Genomic DNA, 19,068 nt, shown 5'->3' with positions numbered 1-19,068 from the left:
GAAGACGCAGCAAATGTAAACCCCAAACTTTTTGGTGGTCAACTCGGGCGACACACGGTAAGCTCACACAGAGTCGACATGAGTGTATACAGGAAGCTTTCAAGCTCGCAGGAGGATGCGAAAAACATACGAGCAACCCCTACCCCATCTGGACGTCAATATTTCTTCTGCAATTCTCACTGCACCACGGTACGTATCTCTCTTGGACCGAGCCTCGTATTTCGGGAAGTGGTAGTGTGATGATGAATCCTAGGCATGTAGCAGCCACTAGCCTTCGCCCCGGTTTGGTTGCAAGCAAAGCAATGGAAGCGAGCGGAGGACGAGGAGGAGGCGGCGGCGGCGGCGAAATCCAGCTCGGCGTATCGTCAATCAAGCACGTTCCCGGAAGCGGCAGGAGAAGGAGGAGGAAGGTCAGGAAGGGCAGGCAGGCACGTCCGGTGAGATATGTAATTAGATGGAACAAGGCGCAGGCGCAGTCGCAGTCGGTACATGGTCGCAGCAGCAATATGGGGGTGTGGGCGAGGGAAGCGAGCGAGCTGGGTTCGAAAGTGATGGTCAGGCAGGTCAGGTAAGGTAAGTAGCTAGGGTGTTGGTCGGCCATTGTGTTGTATGTGTGAGAGTAGTGTCCAACAAGGCCGTCTCGTCCGTCGCTTCGGTTCCATACATAGTCATCACACGCCCGCCCGCCTAGCCCCGCCGCCGCCGCCGCTGGCAGTCCGTGTCTGTCACAGCGTCAAAGAATATGAATGCGTGCACCCAACCCAAGACGGTCCAACCAACCAACCCGGCCAACCCAGACACACACACCCCCTTGGCCTCCCGGTTCGTCCTCATATCAGCTGGCAGCTGGCAGCTGGCTGGCCCGGCTGGGCTGGACTAGGCTGGCTTGGGTTGGACTTGGGGGGGCGGGCACGGGGCGGGCGGGCTGGATGGCTGCGTGCGCGGGGGATGGATGGATGGATGGACATATGTGGTAGCTGGATGACTTTACGGGGAAGGGAGGGAGGTGGGCGGGGGCTTTTTTGTCAGATGTTTCCCCAAGCAAAAAGGGCTGCGGTATGCTGGTGTCTCCGCATGGGGAGAAAGGACATGGATGCAAGAGCACGATTGAGCGCTGGAGAGCAAACGGCATACCTACACATCAGAGACCGGGGCATGATACACGAGCGCAACCGCCGCGGCGCTGGCGCTGGGCCCCCAGCATACCGGCAGCGAGGATCATTTGTTCTTGTGGTCGGTTGTTTTTCGACGGAGCAAGGCAGGCAGGGAAGTTCAAGGTGAGGTGAGGGCGTTTGTACAGTAGCAGCGAGCGGCGGCGGCGGACGCATGCAGCCAGCAGCCCAACAGCGGATGGACAGTCGAGTGGAGCAGAGCGACAGGTGGTGGCCGGGTGAAAGACGGGCTTACGTTGGCGGCGGCCACAGGCAAGGTGGTGCCTGAGACACATGCCTATCCCGTCGAGCAGCAAATGACGATGGGTTGATTTGGGTGGTGGTATGCAATTATCGTTGCAAGGGGGAGGGAGTTGAAGTGAAGTGCACGCAGCAGGCGACAGACAGGAGCTGTATCCGAAGAAACACCACCTCCAATCATCCAATGACGTCTCTCCACTGATTGATTGACTGCGCGCGCTCGCACCGGCGGCGCTGCGGCGGCGGCGGCGGCGTTGGCAGCGGAGACGAGGGGGCACATAGACGAGGACGACGGACGGGGCGTGCAAAAACTAAAACCACCCATGGCCGAGACGACGTTGACGACGACTACGACTACGGAGCGGACGCAGGCAGACCACTGAGCCACCGTGTCCGAGGTGAGGCTGGCTGGCGGCCCCCGTCTGTTCGTCCCCTTCCCCCCCGTGTCGTTCCAATCCATACATATCCGCCACTCCGGGCTCTGTACCTCCGAGGCTGGGTCGTAGCAAAGCCGTGGCACGAGAGAGCGATCGTGAAAGCGATCCTGGAGGCAGGGGAATTTTAGATGGACAGCATTCATCAAAAGCTCGACGGAGAACTGGGCGAAATTCTGGGTGCCACGACTGTGACTTGCACTTCGCAACAACCCCTGTTCTCTCATCAATCACGTGTCAAGCAGGCCGGCGTGTGCCTCACTCGCAGGTCGGTAGGTCAGCAATAATAATGAACGGATGATCAAAAGGCGGCAGCAATACTGCGACGGCTGTTTTGGTGTTTGCCGGCCGACCGAATAACGGATGGATGGCACGGATTGGACGGACCCTGCCAGATGCAATATTTGTTGGACCCAGGGAGCCAGCGTGCCAGCCAGCCAGCAGCAGCGCAGGCAAGTCGCACAATTGATTGACTGCTCCACAACGCACCTCATCAGCCTACGCCCGCCGCTCGGAGCGTGGAGCGCCGCGCCGCCCCACGCATGCTCGTTCGGCCGCCGCTGCTCCTGCCTGCTCCTGTCGTCAAGGGAGCGAGCGAGGGCTGAGGCGAGGTTGTGATCACTCATGGTTTCGAGTGTGCCACAGGCGCAAATAATCGAGAGATGATGGCCGGCCCGGTTACGAGGGGGGGGAGGGCGTTTTGCCAGTTGCAAAAAGTCGTGGCACACGCAAAGACAAACGGGCGAATGGGGAAGGAGAGTGCGAGGACAGGACGACGCGTTCAAGCTTCGTGCAAATGTAGGGACAGGGTGCTGGAGTATCGCAAAGGAATGCATACACGGAGCATTCGAGTGGTTGTGTGCCATGACTTTTGGCAAAGTCTGCCGGTGATCTCGTCATCTCGATCTCAAACTACGCCGGAGACGGCCAGCACGGCGAGCAAGCCGTATGGCAAAAGCGCGGGACGAGGCGACTAAACTGCAAGAGGGACGGACGGCCAAAGTCTAAGCCGTCGTCGCGGTCGGCGATAGAATGAAGGCGAGCAAGAAAAAGAGAAGGGTGTGCGACTACTGTGAGCGGCTGCATGTGCCGCCGAGTTGATCCTGAGGGTTGAGGGTGTTGAGGCCGAAACCATTTGGAGATGCAAATAATGAAGTGGAAGCACTGGTCAGAAGGCGGGCGCGGGCTTGCTTGCTGCTTCTGCGACGATGATGGTCCATCATGCGCTCTCCAGTCATGCCGATAGAGTAATGATTGGTTCAAGACTCGGTGTGCCTTGGCTGATGTGGGCTAGTTGGCAGCGCCATCGCCCACAGATGGTTGCTTGATGCGTCGTTGCAAGCCTGGTTGCTCACGCTCTGCTGCAAGAATTTTCTTTCCTCTGTCGCCTTTCCCTTTCCGAGCGGCACACCGGGTTCCCTGCTAGCCTCGCTAGCCTGCGATATCCGCAATGCGCTCAGCACAAGCACAGGCGGGCAGGTGGGCAGTCTGGCTTGCTTCCAGGCTGGGGCTGAACAACATGACGCCGAGACGACTCATTCGCTCTGGATTACGATTGATATGGGTAACACGCTCAACATGTCGGCCGCAGTCGCCGGCTGAGCCGTTTCAGGTTAACGTCTGCAAGGAGCAGAATCAAGAGGCTTGGAAACTGTGTGTGAGTGACGACGTGTGTGTCTGCAATTCTACTCCTAGCACGGACGGACGGATAGAAGGGCGGCGGCGGGCTTGGGTTGCGTGTGGTCCAGTCCAGTCCAATCCAGTGCCATCCGCGGGTCGGTAGAGGGACGGACCAAGGCGCAGGCAAGCAGGCATGAGCGAGCATGAGCAAACAATGAATAGGGATTGACGGGACGCGGAGGTGAGCAGAATCCTTGCGACGGCAACATTGATTTTTCTATCGCGATGGTCAGAAGGATCGCGACGCGCAAAGTTTAGGCTAAGCGAGTTGAGACGGCGCAGAGATATGGCTGAGGGCGTTGACTCGCTCGTGAAGCAAATCATTTTGCAGTGGGTAACGAGATGCGTCGCGCGACGGATGGAGCAAAGCAAAGGACCAACAGGAGTAGTCCTAGGTTACCTTACATAGGAGCAGGACGGTCAAATGATTCAGGCGGCGGGCGACAAGGTTCAACACGGCCATGAGGTCACACGCGAAACGACGAAGACACTGACGACGTTGCACGGGGGGTCGCTGGATGGGGTAAGAGTATTATTGGGGTTGGGGGGTACGCGAGACGCGACGGGCGACGGGACCAGATGGACACGGTACAAAAATTGTGGTGAGCGTATTAGCCGCCCGCTCGCCGGCATTATTCCAATAGAACCTCAACGCCAGGGATGGTGCGTAAGCTGGCCCATCACGTAACCACGGCCATTAGACAGGTTCACGTTGGCTGGCTGACAGCTTTTTATTGTCCTTCTCCTGCTTTCCCGGATTGCGCAGTCGACCCGCCGGCGAATGCAGATCTCATGGCAGTCAAATGATGGTACGTATCCAGGGACGGAGCTGCTGTTCTCGTCGACGGCATGGTGGCATGGTGGCATGGCATGGTATGGAGCTGGTGCTTGTGCTGGCTGGTGGTGCTGATGATGCGGCCCCCTATCGACATCCATGGACATGGCTGCGCAACCAGGATCAGGAGGCTGTGAATCCGGCGCCGGAGGACCCAACCAAGACTCACACGTCTTACGGAACGCAGATTGATATGAGAAGGAAAAAAAATGAGGCCAGCCAGGCATCGATTGACGGCCGCGCGACTCTGACCCAACTGCATTGATGCCGGCGTGCCTTTTGCCGGACGACGTGAAACTTGGCTCTTGGCGGGACGGAAGCGTTAGCGCGCGTGTCGCTCATTTGGCCGACCCATACAGTGGATGAGTGGATTCGATGAAGTCTCTCACGACTTTTATTCGACATCCGGACACGGACATGGTGTCAAGCAGCAGATCAAGCAAGGACTCTGTGTTGTTGTTAGGGGCATGTCTGGTGGCACTTGTTCTCAGAGATGGGTTGCTGCGACACCCTGGCTCTGGCCAGCGGCAGCCGTCGGAACGGCAGTGATTGGGTTGACGAGGTCAAAGAGAAAAGAGAGAAAGAGGATCAGCGGGCGACGACGCGGCGCAGGCTTAGCTTACACTTGCAGACTAAGACAAATGGACCGACGCAAGCAGTTTAGTTTGGCTGCATCAATCAAATCCTTGTTGTTGGATCCGGCTGGGTCGCTGGCTGGCTGCTGGCTGGCTGCATCTCCACCGCCTGCCTAGGAGTCGCACCGGTTGCTCTGACATCAACACCCAAGCCCACAATTTGGATCAGCCTCGCTCGACAAGGACAACATACGTCTGTCTCCGTCTCGTCTCGCGCGTCGGCCACCACTTGCCTTGAGCAATTCCGTCTTCCTTGATCCCCGGTCGTCTCCCCCTCCACTTCCAATACCCTTCCCACACACTCAACACTACACCAACATCCCCTGCCCGTCGTGTCCACTCCATCTTGCTGCCCTGCCCGCCCGGCCCTCCTCGCCCGCTTGGTGGCCCATCCACGCCCACGCCCGCGTCGCCGCCGCCGTGCCCGTGGCCGTGACCGTGGCCGTGACCGTGGTGGCAGCATGCCTGGAACTTTCCTTCCATCCCGGCGCGAGCTCCTCTCTCACGATACGCCTGACTAGTCCTGAATAATGTTTTATCAAAAAGAGGTGCCTCTCCGCCGCGTCCACATGCAGCCTACGCAAAGCGAAACGCCATCATCCTCACCTACTGCTGCCTCTCTCCTGCAGCATCCTTTCTCGTCCCTCCGTCGTCTTCCTTCCAAACCCTCATCTCCTGCTGCCCTTTTGTTCCATCTCTTCAACTCCTCTTTCCCTCGTACTGTAGCACCTGGGAAACCACTCCACATATTTCCAGAGCATACCTCGACCGCTGCTCCTTGCTTGGCTTCACTACCACCATCCGCGAATGAAGGGTCCGACGAGCATTTCACTCATTCTGGCAATGTTGTGAAGCTCCACCACCAAAGCACCTTCCTTTTCTCCCTCGACCGACTCCATCCGTGACGACACCACGACCTACCATCGATACCTCCCGCCTGCCTACTCCCGTACTCACCTCCACCCTCTCGCTGCTCGCCCTCATGCTCCAATTACAGCGGCCCCAGCCAATGCCTCACGCTGTCCCGCTTCACCCGACCTCGCACCCTTCGGCCATCCACCCAAAGCTTGCCTACCAACAACAACAAGATACAAGACAGGCACGGCCAAGCCTTGGCTCTCTCGTCACGCCTCCTGCAGAAATGACAAGCATACATGGCGCGCACAATGGCCTGGTGCAAAACGGAAGCCGCCCTGCTGCTCAAAGACCTGGCGATGCCGCTCCTCTTGACAGGCGGCACCTGCACCACCCCGCCGACGTCAACGCCCTCATGGCAAATGGAGCCAGACCTCCGCTGCCGGCTCCCTCACAACACACATACGGCCAGGGCAGCAGGCCCTCAAGCCCAATCAAAATGGCTCCATCTTTCGACGAGTACGCGTCTTCTGGGAGGTCTTCAAACAACGCTGTGGCTCTCTCACTTCAAATACCCTCCACCATCAAAACGCCCCAAGCGAGTATGCCGCAGCTCGCCGCCGAGGTGAGTTTGGGAGCATTTTCAATTTTGAGATTTTTTTGCTTACCAGTCGCTAGATTACCAGTCTTTTCTGGTTCGAAAATTCGTCAGTTCTGCACAAAGCCCTGGACACGCGTACTCCGCCGCTTCCAATATCTCCTCTCTGCGAAGATGCTCAACCGACACCCGGATTCCGGAAATGGGTGGCTACGATCCTCTCGACCACGCAAGTGACACAGAATGTTGTGCTTTTGGCGTTGCTCTTCATTTACCGCCTGAAGACTATCAACCCAGCTGTCAAAGGAAAGCCAGGCAGCGAATACAGGCTCCTCACGGTGGCTTTGATGTTGGGCAACAAGTTTCTCGACGACAACACCTACACCAACAAGACATGGGCCGACGTGTCGGGAATATCCGTGCAAGAAGTCCACATTATGGAAGTCGAGTTTCTCAGCAACATGAAGTACAATCTTTTTACTTCAGCAGAGGATTGGAGCAAATGGCACATCACACTTGGAAAATTTGGGACCTATTTCGACAAAGCTTCTAGGGCGCGGCTCGAGTTGCCCCTGCGAACACTGGGACCCCCTACGCCAACTCTCCATATGCCGCCAGCGTTGCCTTCTCCCCCGCATTCGACTCAAGCGTCGCCGCCTTTTGCCAATGGCTTTTCTCCAAACCACTCCTACTCCAACACGCCGACTTTGCTCCCTCAGATATCCTCTACAGCCGTCTCGCCCATTGGACCGCTGCCGGAGCTCAACCTCCGCCCTGGCACCAGAAAGAGGAGCCATGACGACCAAGCTCAGGAGCCTGCGTCTAAGCGTCCACTCCGGGATTTTACGCCCTCGACTGGCCTGAGGGACCCCCTTCCAAATTTCACCGCCATGTCTCAGCCGCCCCCGATGACGCAGACGTCAAACCCGGCCTCCACGGCGCCGCCCCCAATGTTGCCGCCCCTGCCAAACCTGTCGGTGCCTCAATTGCCACCACCATCAGGACGGGCCATGTCTTTGGTATATCCGCCGCCGGTGCAGTGGGGGCAGCAGGCCGCGAGCATCCCTACTTCTGGTGGCCCGATCCTGCCAATCCCCCAGCCTCAACAACATTCCGTGGTGGCTTCGCGACAGTTGAGCCCCTACCCAACGGACCTTGGTACCAACTCACCAATCAATCCGTCCTTTGGGCCTGCCGCGCCTCCGAAGCAAAACAGGCTGTCGCCGTCGTTTTACCTCTCGCAGCGCAGCTCTCCGTATAGGCCGGTTCGCCAGGTCAACACTCTGCTGGTACCTCCTCCCTCGGGAGCAATGGGTCAACCACCACGCTTGGGGATCGACCAGATGCAGTACCAACCCCTGGGACGGCCGTCCAACGAGAGACGTGCGGGACCTCTTCCCTACATGCATCTCGAGGCATGGCCAGCGACGAACCAGTTCAACCAGTGGCCAGTTCTCCCTCAGCCCAACTTCAGTCGATAGATTTTCTTCGAGACTGCACTTAATGATTTTCAACGCATGATTCTCATACCGAGGAACATCACTTTCCTCTTGCATACCAAATGGCGTTTTAGATGGAGTAAGCACATGGACTCGCACAGAGTCGATAAGGTTCTTTTTCTTGCAAGCAGTAGCATGGGTCAGGTCCCTCGACATGAGCTGAGACCTGGCCTGGGAGCTTAGCAGGCTTACGCTTTGCTTATTGAACACATTTGCATTGCTCGGCGTTCACTTTCTTGATATCCGGAACTTTACAAACAGCGAGTGGATTTTTAGCAGCAAAAAGGCTCATCTTTTTCTTCGAAACGTGTATCCTAAGATTGGCATGCTTTCGGTGCATAACGACCGCATTCAGGAATGGTGGCCGAGGCTAGCAAGAGCGAATGACGGGCATTGTTGAAATTTTAGACAAACACAGCCCTGCAAAAAGGCGTAAAGCTTGAACACGCGCGAGGTGATGGTTCCCGTGTTGATAGCTGTCGGTACACGCTCGACAAGGCGTTTGAATGTTGAGCGTCGAATCAGACGTTGCAATTGACGTAAGGGGAGGGGCCTTTGTGATATAACGCGCGGCAGAGTCATGTATTGGCAGGCAAACCGAGAGTGCCAATCGCAAAAAAGAATACGAGCTGATGGAGCGGCACACACAACGGTGTCATTGACAGGGTTGGCCAAAGCCAGCCTTTGTTTGGTGTGCGTCCTACTTACGACAGCCAGCCAGCGGGCGATGGGATCAACTGCACAGCTGAGGTATCGAGGCGTGATGCCCTGATGGGGCTGCAGCCATTCAGGACCAAAGCTGCTCAGCCGAGGTCCGACGGGGAGCACTTGCCAACAAGCATGTTGCTTCCCAACTGCGACCAGCACATCGCAATCATGCTTTGGACAAGTTTTCCGCAACCTGATGAAGAAAGAGATTCATTGCCCGACGCGACGACGGGGACCCAAACGAAATCGAAAGCAACAATCTCATCTGGCGATCTCTGGCTGAATTATCCCATCCCGTCAGTCATTTCTGTTGAGTAGAGTGAGGAGGCCGAGCCAACCAGCCAGCCAGCAACGAGCATCCCGTTCATCGGCCTAGCCGTTGGGTTTCTTGGTTGCGTGGGAAACACTGCCTACCTACTCTCACCAAACATCTGCCTTACCGTACCTACCTTACCTTAACCGAGTCAATCTCCGCGCGCGACCAACAACATGGTCCATGACGACGACGACGCCAACGTCTCCGCCGCCAATGGCAACCGCTACCTGGCCTTTACGGAGTTGATGCGCCTGGACAAGGTTGGCGACGGCGGCGCCTTCAAGAGCACGGCAAAAGCTTTTTCGCCGGGGGACACGACGGCCGCGTATGGCGGTCACGTGTATGCGCAGGCAGTGTGGGCTGCTAGTCAGACGGTGAGGAGAGGCTTTGTGGTGAATGTATGTGTGTGAGCAATGCGTAGGTTGGTTCTCTGTTGGTTGCCCGCCCGCCTTGCTTTGCTGGGCAATCTTTTGTCCTTCCATCTTCCATTCTAGGCACGGGCAGTATTGCTTGTTGTGGACCCCCCTTTTTCCCTCCCAAATCATCTTTTTTCTCTGACTTTAGTCGTTTCCTTGTCGTCGCCCCTTGTCTCTTGTCCATATTGACACTTGACCTTGGCAACCCCCTTTAGAATATGACCGGCTTCTTCATCTTCCCTGGCGACACGACGCGCCCCTTTATCTATCACGTTCGCAACCTCCGCGACGGCGGCCGGTACTGCACGCGCAGCGTCGACGTCGTCCAAGATCCCCAGCGCGGCGTCTGCTTCACATGCACCTGCATCTTCAAAGTGGACGAGGAACCGGGCGACTACGATTTCCAGGAGCCATGTGACTTGGCCCAGAAGTACGGCAGCGCCTTGGGAGACCGCCGTCCTGAAGACTGGTCCGAAGCGCCATCGGTCGACTCGCCGTGGTACTGGGAGCTGGCGGCCGCGAAAGATGGCCCCCGTGACGCCTTTCCGGGCTTGTCGTTGAGAAAGGTCGACATGGCGCCGTACAACCAGGACCACCGCGGACCGCTGGAGCGGCGGCAGTTGCAGTTCTACTCGACCACGGGCGAGATGCCTCCGGTGACCGAGGAGCCCAACCTGCATGCGTGCGCGCACCTGTACGCCTGCGACCGCAACAGTCTGTTTCTGATTCCTAACCACCTGGACGTTGGGGACGATTACCGGCAGATGGCGAGTCTGAGCTACTCCGTTGTGTTCCACGTGAGCAGTAAGGAGATGGCCATGCAGGTGAAGGAGGGCGAGAAGAGATGGTTCTGCCAGGAGGCTAGGATTAGCAGGACGGGTGGGAATAGAGGATTGCATGTGAGTAGATTATGGAGTCCAGATGGTAGACACATCGCTACTACTTGGCAAGATGGTTTGGTTAGGATTGGTAAACCGAGCAGATGGACTGCAAAGATCGAGGGCTTGAAGAAGGCAAAGTTGTAGAGGCATGGCATTAGACCTCCGTCTGGAAACGGACTCCGGGCAGATGTCCTTGTATATATTCAAAGAGATATATTCACTCGCAAGCAAGTTGACACAGAGCTCCAGTTGCGGTGGGTATGGTAATTCGGCAGACATGCAAGCAAGTCCACAGCTTCATGAAAAGTCAGCTCGATCCAAATCCGGCAGGTTGACTTGGGTTTTCCATGGTGATATCATATATGCATAGGGAAGCTGCTCATGCACAGGGCGGAGCAAGCGGCGTAGTCGCTTCTTGAGGCGCGACCCCGGTGTCTCTTGCGCTCTATAGCCGAAGCAACTGACGTGCCATGGGGTGAGATCTTGACACGGGCAGCTGATCTGGTGTATATATTCAAATGCATCCTCTCAAGCCACCAGCCCCCTCCTACGGCCTCCACCAACCCATCTTCTCCCCCCTAGCGCGTTTGCTTCCCCCGCTTCCAACCATTCTGCTGGAGAGACGATACTTTGCAGGCTCCGGTCTGATCCGACGGGAAGTCGTCGCGCCCGCACGCCCGAGGCAGGCCTGCCGTGAAGACCCGAAGCCGTCGTGACTGGCAGCGGAGGGCGGGGTCCGGGCGACAAGAGCAGAGGACTACATAAATACCATGGTGGCCGTGATCAGCCGGGGCGGAGGCGGAGGCCCAGGAGAATTTTTGAGAGCCGAGACAGAGTGGATATCGAACTGTCGACCATCGATGCCGCGCCGCAAATTCTAGAGGACGAGATCCGACGACGGGGGCTGGCCGAGCCATCAGCGAGCCATCAGCCTTGCCGAGGGGCCTTGATAAAAAAAAGTTCGAGGACCGACGAGACGATACGTTGCCGACGCCGCTGACCTAGGAGCACGCATTATATTTCCTGCCTGAGATAGGGGACACGGCGGCGAGTCTTTGTCATACGGGTCAGTGGTCACCGTTACGGTTGGCACGGCAAGAGGCCACACAGCCAGACAGCTTTCGTTGTTGTCGTCGGCGCCTTATCGGCGGCTTGGGACTCAGGGCCGAGCGAAATCGTCATCGCTTCCCTTGAGAAAAACTGCCGCCGCGCTGGACCTCCAAGCATCACCAACAGTCCTCGACTACCCCGTCGTCCCCCTCTGCCAAATCCACAGGCAACATGGCAGGAGCTGCCGCCATGAGGCCATTGGCCTCGTCAAGCGTTGTCGCAGCTCTCCGCACTGCCGGTCGTCGTACCTTTGCGACTCACCGTTCTGCACTCACTCCCTCTGTCGCAAAGGAAGCTCCCCGGCCCATTCGCGCCGCTTTCCCCAGACACGTCTTTCAGCAGACCTTCCGTCGCGCCTATGCCGACGCTGCTCCCGAAAAGCCCAAGAAGAAGGGCTTCCGTTTCCTGCGCTGGACCTGGCGCTTGTCTATTCTCTCTGCTCTCGGTGGTCTCGGTTACATTAGCTATGGCATCTATCAAATGCGCAACCCGGCTGATCAACCTGAGCCGGACCCGAAGAAGAAGACTCTGGTTATCCTTGGTATGCTCTCTCATGTCAACCCGACTCGTCCGTGATAGGGGCTGATTTGCTTTTCCTCAGGTACTGGTTGGGGCTCCGTCTCTCTCCTGAAGAAACTCGACACGGAAAACTACAATGTCGTCGTCATCTCGCCCCGGAACTACTTCTTGTTTACGCCTCTGCTCCCGTCCTGCACTACTGGTACAATTGAACACCGCTCCATCATGGAACCGATCCGCAACTTCCTCCGTCACAAGAAGGCCGCCGTCAAGTACTACGAGGCTGAGGCCACCAAGGTTGACTACGCTAAGAAGATTGTCTACATCAAGGATGAGTCGGAAATCAAGGGCGACGTCTCGGCCACCGAGGTTCCCTTTGACATGCTCGTCGTTGGTGTTGGCGCTGAAAACGCAACTTTTGGTAAGATTCATCTCAGGGGCCAGCATGGATCCGTCTGACCTGTGTAACCTAGGTATCCCCGGTGTCCGCGAAAACGGTCTTTTCTTGAAGGAAGTCGAAGATGCCCAGAGAATCCGCAAGCGCATCATGGACTGCTGTGAGACTGCCATCTTCAAGGACCAGAGCCCTGAGGAGGTCAAGCGCCTTTTGCACATGGTTGTCGTCGGCGGCGGTCCCACTGGTGTCGAATTCGCTGGTGAGCTCCAGGACTTTTTCAACGACGACCTCAAGAAGTGGATTCCGGAAATCAAGGACAACTTCCACGTCACTCTCGTCGAGGCTCTTCCCAACGTAGGCAAATCCTCGGTCTGGCAAAGTCATCTTGCGCTAATGATATAAGGTTCTTCCCATGTTCTCCAAGCAGCTGATTGAGTACACCGAAAAGACCTTCAAGGAGGAGACCATCACCATTCGCAACAAGACCATGGTCAAGAAGGTCACTGAAAAGTACATCGAGGCCGAGTCGACTGGTCCCGACGGTCAGAAGCAGATTGAGCGCATTCCATACGGCCTTCTCGTCTGGGCTACCGGTAACGCTTTGCGTCCCGTCGTCCGTGACCTCATGTCGCAAATCCCCGAGCAGGCAAACTCGCGCCGCGGTCTTGCCGTGAACGAATACCTTGTCGTCAAGGGTGCCGAGAACATCTGGGCCGTTGGTGACTGCGCTGTTGCCAACTACGCCCCGACTGCCCAGGTTGCCGCCCAGGAGGGTGCTTTCCTCGCCCGTCTCTTCAACAACATGGCCAAGACTGAGCAGATTGAGGACGAGCTCAAGGCTCTGTCCCTCGCCCAGGAGAAGGCTCCTAACAAGGACACCCGGGACCAGGTTTTCGCTGAGATCAAGGAACTGCAAAAGCGTCTCCGCCGCGTCAAGCAGATGGGTCCGTTTGAGTACTCTCACCAGGGTTCGCTCGCCTACATTGGCAGCGAGAAGGCCGTCGCCGACATTTCCTGGTTGACTGGTAACATTGCCACGGGTGGCACTCTTACCTACTTCTTCTGGAGGAGCGCCTACCTGAGCATGTGCTTCAGCAGTAAGTTTTTGTCCCCATCACCACTGGCATGAAGAACTAGTACTTACACAAAACGCAGCTCGCAACCGTATCCTCGTCATTGTCGACTGGATCAAGGCCAAGGTCTTTGGGCGCGACGTGTCTCGCGAGTAGATGGACCAGAAAAGCCAGAAAGGCTAATGCTGGATTCTTTTTTCCCTTTTTTCGAACTGAAACGTATGCACTCTGAATAGATTTTTCCTCGTTCTTCTCCTCCTGGATGACATCGCCTGTCTGTCCGTCCGTCCGTCCGACATTGTCGCCGTCGCCACTCGTCGCTGTCGTCGAACTACTCACTCCAAACCCTCTCATCTGTATCATTAGCTGCTCCTCGTCCTCCTCCCTCCGCCGGCCGGCCAATGTTTCTGGGCTTATTGTATTGTGTCTGTCTTTGCTAGAATTTGGAACGGAAAGAGAAAGTATGGCATTGTTGCAGCATTTTTTCTTGTTTGGATGGGTGGGATTGATTTGGGAACCCGAGTTGGTCGTCGGCGGTATGCGCAAGGTAAATCTCGGAAGGTCGACTCGGGTTGGGCTAATTTGGGCAAGCTGTGATTGCTATCTTTTGGGAATGAAGTCGGCTGCTGCTGGTTTTGACTGCTTGGTTATAGATAGAGGATAGGGAGGCTCGCGGGTGTCTATTGTAGCGTCAATGACTATCAGGTATCCTACAATTTGTCTTGGTTGATTTCTTATGGTGGAAGAAGGAAGGAGAGGTGTTGAATGAGGCACTGACGCGAAGCAACTGTGCTTTGCGATGTGATGACCAACAGGAGCAACGACGTATAGGAATAGTAAGCTGACGAGGTACAAAGTAGGTAGGGCTAACCTTGCACTTGGTCACTGGACTCGATCCGGATGGCGCCGCTACCGTTCGGGAAGAAGCAAGTCTCTTGCGTCATGAGCGGAGCTAGCTACCTCTGCAGCTTCGAGCTGTCTTACGTTGTTGCGATCTCATTCATTGAACGTACAACAACCATTGTCTATTCGTCCGTCTGAGCAAGGAGACAGACAATCCGATTATTTGCGCGAGCTGCTTGCTTTGTCGCGACATCGAGACAACAACCGCATTGCAACCCTTCTCCGCACCGCGCTCCCGTCCGTCCATCCGCACACGACCATCTCGACCTTCCGGACTACCACCATCACCACCACGTCCCAAACAACAGCATCGCCATCATGCTCTCCCTCTCCTACAACGCCGCGCGCATCCTTGCGCCCCTCAGCATCATTTACAACGTGTCGGCGCAAATCTATGGGCTGCTCAGCGTGCCCAACATGAAGGACGTCAACGACGCAAACATGAGCGTCTTTACTCCGTCCGCGGGACTTGTGGCGCTGTTCTTTTTTCCCATGCAGGTCGCCATGGTGGTGTGGGCGGTGCGGTTTTGGAAGGTGAGGGGGAACGGGGGAGGGATGGGCAGGGAGGGGTTGGGGCGGGATGGCGAGGATATGTTGGGGTATGCGGGTGTGCTGGTGCTGGGGAATGCGTGTATCGGAAGTGAGTACCTTTTTTACTTTTGTACTGGGTGAGGTGGTTGTGGTGGTCATGTTTTGAAAGTGAGAGCAAGTCTTGCTTCACTTCACCCTTGCCTTCATCCACCACTCCCTCAACTACCTCTCTCCTTACCAAACCTCCAAAACCCTGACCCAGAATCTCGCACTGACTGCGCACAGCTTGGATGTTCTTCTGGAATGCATCGCACCTCGGCCTCTCCAACATCTTCGTCCTGATCAACCTGCTCGCGCATATCAGCTACCTCTCGACATCCCTCCCACCCCTCCGTCGCGCCTCGGCGCCCTCCCTCCTCACCCACATCGTCGCAAAGACTTACACCGGCATTTCGATCCTCGACATCCTGCACAACACCTCGGCGGCCTACTTCGTCGGCGTCGCCGCTCCTGTCGGGTCCGTCAAGGTTTTGACGGGCGTCTTCTTCGCCGTGGCCGGCGCGCTGAGCGACTGGATCCTCGGTGCGTGTTTGGTGTACGATTTGGCGGCGTTTAGTGTCGGCCAGAGGGCCCGGACGGATGCGGATCCGGCGGCGAGCAAAGCGTGGAGTGCGCTTTTGGGCGCGTATATGCTGGGAACGGCGGCGGTTGTTGTGGTGAAGAATTTGATTAGGTGAGTAAGGAATCTTTCTTCAAGTCCAAGGGGGACGCTTGATGTTGGTGGTTGGGGAGGTTTTCTGAAGTAGGTGACGAGGTGAGATAGATGGAGACTGTTGATTTTTTACTAATGTGATATGCTTGTAGGCCGCCGTACGCTGAAGATAGAGGAGAGTACACGCGCATTCAGGAGGTCGATGAGAATCAGGGTTGAGTTTTAAAATAGGAGAGTGCTGCCGCGCCAAGTGATTTGCTGGATGTGGACTCGGGGATAGCTTCTAAACTTCGACATTCTTGGGGCGTGTAATTGGACTATATCTGTTTGAATCGACTTTGACCAATTTTGTGAGGCATTTTGAAGACCTAGAGGAGCTGTGCCTGTGTCGTCAGAACGCCCTGAAGAGTTCGGTGCGAGACGGAGATGTGTCAACCAGCTGCCGGACTTGCAAGGACAGCGTTGGTCTCTCGACAAGTCATTCCTGACAACATGCGGTCTGAAGTCTTGGAACTGTTCCTCCGCCGAGATAGATGAGCAGCTACCGTCCTTCAAACTGACATCGATTTTTTCATGGCGAGAGAATGCCTTCAACGATCCCAGTCAGACAACTTGAGCTCAGACTAAGATCACGTAAGGCTCTCATGTGATCCCCACGAACGACGCTCGACCGTGCCAGCAGCCAGGTGACTGTGGCTCAGTCGCGACGTTCCCTTCGTCTTGAGAGAAGCGCTGGTATCCGTCAAAACCGTCTGAACACCCACCTCGAGAAGAGACAAATCTCCGACTTCGGTATATTGAACAAGGACCATCTTGTCAACTACCAGAAGCTGACCAAGGGGGCAAAGTTGTGAGAGCGCTGGCCGCGATATCCGCGCGCTCGAGCCGTTCAGTCGTGGACATGTTGTCATCGGGGACGAGGGGATGGGCAGTGAAGTGATATCGTTTACATAACGAAGAACCCATGATCAAGGCACGGGAAGGAGACGGTGGTAGTAGTAAAAAAGATGTGTCACTCGCCAAGGAAAAACCGGTGAAGAAGAAAGATGCTTTTCGTTGTTCAAAATGCAGATGAATACGTAAAAATGAATTTGTAGGAAATAGATGAATGATGGAGAAGCTGAAAGATGCAAGATTGGCCAAAGAGTGTTCTCCTGGTGTTGCAATAAGACGAGAGATGAGAGGCGTTTATGCAAACTCAGAAAGTAGGTTTGCAAAGATTCAGGTCGTCAAAACAAGGAGCCATGGCTAAGCCGTGTTTTTCCGACTTAGGACCCCGGCGGCGACAACAAAGAAGCAGACGGCTCTGGGCGCCTATATGTACAATGCCGTATACACGGCCAAATGCTCGGTGAGTCAACGAATAGCAGACCTACCAAAGGACGCACTTCTTCCACGCGCAAGGGAATGACGTCACGGGCAGAAGAGGCACGTGTGGTCGCAAAGTTCCCCATTAGGAAAGTGATGGAGGTTGCGGAAATGTGCTGGTGTGTGTATTACGTGAACCCATGTCGGGGCGATAGTTGGATCGGTCGGTCAGTCAGTCAGTTGCACAGAGACGTCGGTCGTCTGAGTAGGAGCCGGCAGGCTGCGCCGTGCAAAGACGGGGTCGAATTGATTGGAGCAGGTCCAGCCAGCCGGTGGCTAGCTGAAGATGCGAAGCGGAGGGGTACCTCCATCTGTGGTCCCCGGGTGCCATGGCTGTTTGCAAAGAGGGGCTTGTTCCTTGGTGCAGCCACGGGAATACTGTAGAGCGCTACAAGCGGAGAAGATGTTTATGAAGTTGAAGCGGTCAAGAGTCCGTAGAGGTAGTGGAGAGTGTGGGATGAGTGATGGTCGCGTGGGCAGGCGTGGGTTGGGGAATGGGCGGGCGCAATCGGAAGGATGGCCACTGCAGTCCCCACGCTACAGTCACAGATTCAATTGAGCCCTCAGTTATCGCCTTATCAGTCACTCAGATTCAGCCTCCCACAAGTGCAGCTTTGCCGCCCTCCCCAGGCTCAGCACGGCTCCTTGCAATCATCATGTGCGGTTTATCTTGTACCCTCCTAGTTAATCAACAGGCCCTGTGGCTGTCTCCGTCATCCGACTCCAAAGCCACCTGCCTCGTTCTTTACCTTAATATAGATTGATCATTCACACCTCGTTCCCCTTCACACTCCCTCCTCCTCATACCTACCTCCCTCCACTACACCATTCATACACCCATAATGGAAGAAAACCCTTGGTCCACTCATCCAGGCCTGCCTCGGTATTGCGCCCCAGAGAACGACTTCCTCCTCCGCCTGTCCTCGACCTTCCACACCTGCGTCCCAACCAATCTCGCCCTCCTCTCTACACTCCTCGGAACCTTTAGCATAATTTCCTGGCTCTTCGCACAACTCCCGCAGGTGTACAAGAACTACCAGCTGAAGAGCACGTCGGGCTTGAGCATCTTCTTCCTGACCGAATGGCTGCTCGGTGACCTGACCAACTTGTTGGGCTGCCTCTTTACCGACCAGGCTCTGTGGCAGGTTATCGTGGCCAGCTATTACTGCTTCGTCGACTGCTGCCTCGTTGGCCAGTGGCTATGGTACGAGCACCTCCAGCACGGCCGGCCCTTGCTGCGACCGTGGTCGAGACAAGGCCGCCGCTTTGACAAGGACGGCGACATGCCCGACATCATCGACGGCATGTCCGTGACGAGCTTCGAGACCCAGGCCGACAACGACTCCAAGGCTTCTGAGCCCAAAGATGTTCGCTCGCCGCGTTACCCCTCCTCCCCCTCCAAAGACGCAGCGAGGAGCCCTCACGTCGGAACACCAACGAACCGCACCATTACGCGTCTCGGCACCTCGGGCTCTTCCTCCCCTGCTTCGTCGCCTCGCACCGTTCTCTACATTTCCCTCCTCCTCGCCGTTGTCGCCCGCGCCTCTCCGCTCCACAGCCCTAGCCCTGTCTTGAACATTCTTGAAACCGCCGACGCCCCTGCTGGCGAAACCGCTACACAAATTGCCGGCCGTCTCCTCTCTTGGGTCAGCACGCTTATGTATCTGGGCAGCCGGATGCCGCAGCTGTACAAAAACTGGAAGCGCCAGAGCACCGAAGGTCTTTCTCCGACCCTGTTCCTCGCCGCCTTCATGGGCAACCTGTTCTACAGCTCTTCCATTGTAACAAACCCCTGTGCCTGGTATACCTTTCCGGCAAACGGCGGCCGCGGCTGGGTCGGTGCCGGAGGTAGTGACCGCGTCGACTGGGTTGGGCGCGCGACGCCCTTCTTCCTCGGCGCGGCAGGTGTTTTGATTATGGACGCGGCAGTCGGTGTACAATTTTGGCTGTACGGAGAGGGTACCGAGAAGACGGTCGTCGTGCCGGACGAGGGCGGCGCCAAGTGGCGCTGGAGGAAGCTCAGCGGATGGATGAGAGGCTGGATCCCCGGCCCACGCGACATGACACCACCTAGACGCGAAGAGAGGCAGAGGCTACTGGACGACGGCGTTGGCTCTGGCATCGCAAGAGAGGACTACGGCGGCGTTTGAACGAGTGACGTCATTTGTCACGGCCCCTAAGGTTTG

The 19,068-nt window shown here is 56.4% G+C and overlaps 8 protein-coding genes across 8 annotated transcripts; 6 read left to right on the top strand and 2 right to left on the bottom strand.

Annotated features, from left to right (window-relative positions):
• Positions 1 to 127: 127 nt before the first annotated feature.
• BKA78DRAFT_160944 (uncharacterized protein) lies at positions 128 to 1,365 on the top strand. Its single transcript, XM_066883106.1, has one exon. The coding sequence runs from the start codon at positions 610 to 612 to the stop codon at positions 1,279 to 1,281; it is 672 nt and encodes a 223-aa protein (XP_066742414.1). The 5' UTR covers positions 128 to 609; the 3' UTR covers positions 1,282 to 1,365.
• On the bottom strand, positions 140 to 601 carry BKA78DRAFT_296936 (uncharacterized protein; the record flags this gene model as incomplete). The annotated part of the gene is made up of 1 exon (XM_066886683.1): positions 140 to 601. One exon carries the CDS (start codon positions 599 to 601, stop codon positions 140 to 142), a length of 462 nt encoding a protein of 153 aa, XP_066742415.1.
• A 570-nt stretch (positions 1,366 to 1,935) lies between the features above and the next one.
• BKA78DRAFT_160856 (uncharacterized protein) lies at positions 1,936 to 2,812 on the bottom strand. Its single transcript, XM_066883105.1, has one exon. The coding sequence runs from the start codon at positions 2,710 to 2,712 to the stop codon at positions 2,077 to 2,079; it is 636 nt and encodes a 211-aa protein (XP_066742413.1). The 5' UTR covers positions 2,713 to 2,812; the 3' UTR covers positions 1,936 to 2,076.
• A 3,538-nt stretch (positions 2,813 to 6,350) lies between these two features.
• Positions 6,351 to 7,930, top strand: BKA78DRAFT_254108 (cyclin-domain-containing protein; the record flags this gene model as incomplete). Its single annotated transcript, XM_066884870.1, has 2 exons — positions 6,351 to 6,476; positions 6,530 to 7,930. The coding sequence occupies 2 exons, from the start codon at positions 6,351 to 6,353 to the stop codon at positions 7,928 to 7,930; spliced, it is 1,527 nt and encodes a 508-aa protein (XP_066742412.1).
• An 884-nt stretch (positions 7,931 to 8,814) lies between these two features.
• BKA78DRAFT_318243 (thioesterase-like superfamily-domain-containing protein) lies at positions 8,815 to 10,587 on the top strand. The gene is made up of 2 exons (XM_066888763.1): positions 8,815 to 9,370; positions 9,604 to 10,587. The coding sequence occupies exons 1-2, from the start codon at positions 9,146 to 9,148 to the stop codon at positions 10,411 to 10,413; spliced, it is 1,035 nt and encodes a 344-aa protein (XP_066742411.1). The 5' UTR covers positions 8,815 to 9,145; the 3' UTR covers positions 10,414 to 10,587.
• A 963-nt stretch (positions 10,588 to 11,550) lies between these two features.
• Positions 11,551 to 13,524, top strand: BKA78DRAFT_296933 (external NADH-ubiquinone oxidoreductase 1 mitochondrial precursor; the record flags this gene model as incomplete). The annotated part of the gene is made up of 5 exons (XM_066886682.1): positions 11,551 to 11,920; positions 11,981 to 12,319; positions 12,372 to 12,649; positions 12,699 to 13,392; positions 13,451 to 13,524. The coding sequence occupies 5 exons, from the start codon at positions 11,551 to 11,553 to the stop codon at positions 13,522 to 13,524; spliced, it is 1,755 nt and encodes a 584-aa protein (XP_066742410.1).
• A 1,065-nt stretch (positions 13,525 to 14,589) lies between these two features.
• On the top strand, positions 14,590 to 15,539 carry BKA78DRAFT_253858 (uncharacterized protein; the record flags this gene model as incomplete). The annotated part of the gene is made up of 2 exons (XM_066884852.1): positions 14,590 to 14,911; positions 15,088 to 15,539. The coding sequence occupies 2 exons, from the start codon at positions 14,590 to 14,592 to the stop codon at positions 15,537 to 15,539; spliced, it is 774 nt and encodes a 257-aa protein (XP_066742409.1).
• A 2,185-nt stretch (positions 15,540 to 17,724) lies between these two features.
• Positions 17,725 to 19,032, top strand: BKA78DRAFT_253514 (PQ loop repeat-domain-containing protein; the record flags this gene model as incomplete). Its single annotated transcript, XM_066884828.1, has 2 exons — positions 17,725 to 18,128; positions 18,201 to 19,032. The coding sequence occupies 2 exons, from the start codon at positions 17,725 to 17,727 to the stop codon at positions 19,030 to 19,032; spliced, it is 1,236 nt and encodes a 411-aa protein (XP_066742408.1).
• Positions 19,033 to 19,068: the final 36 nt, after the last annotated feature.

This window comes from Phyllosticta capitalensis (genome assembly GCF_038381095.1).
Source record: "Phyllosticta capitalensis strain CBS 128856 chromosome Unknown BKA78scaffold_7, whole genome shotgun sequence".
Lineage (NCBI taxonomy): Eukaryota > Fungi > Ascomycota > Dothideomycetes > Botryosphaeriales > Phyllostictaceae > Phyllosticta > Phyllosticta capitalensis.
The sequence above is the reverse complement of the archived record's forward strand: the minus strand, read 5'-3'. Positions and strand labels throughout refer to the sequence as shown.

Coding starts and splice junctions, on each gene's coding strand:
- BKA78DRAFT_160944 (XM_066883106.1), top strand. CDS start 610: ATGTGTGAGAGTAGTGTCCAACAAGGCCGTCTCGTCCGTCGCTTCGGT.
- BKA78DRAFT_160856 (XM_066883105.1), bottom strand. CDS start 2,712: ATGGCACACAACCACTCGAATGCTCCGTGTATGCATTCCTTTGCGATA.
- BKA78DRAFT_318243 (XM_066888763.1), top strand. CDS start 9,146: ATGGTCCATGACGACGACGACGCCAACGTCTCCGCCGCCAATGGCAAC. Junction 9,371..9,603: donor GGAGAGGCTTTGTGGTGAAT/GTATGTGTGTGA, acceptor AACCCCCTTTAG/AATATGACCGGCTTCTTCAT.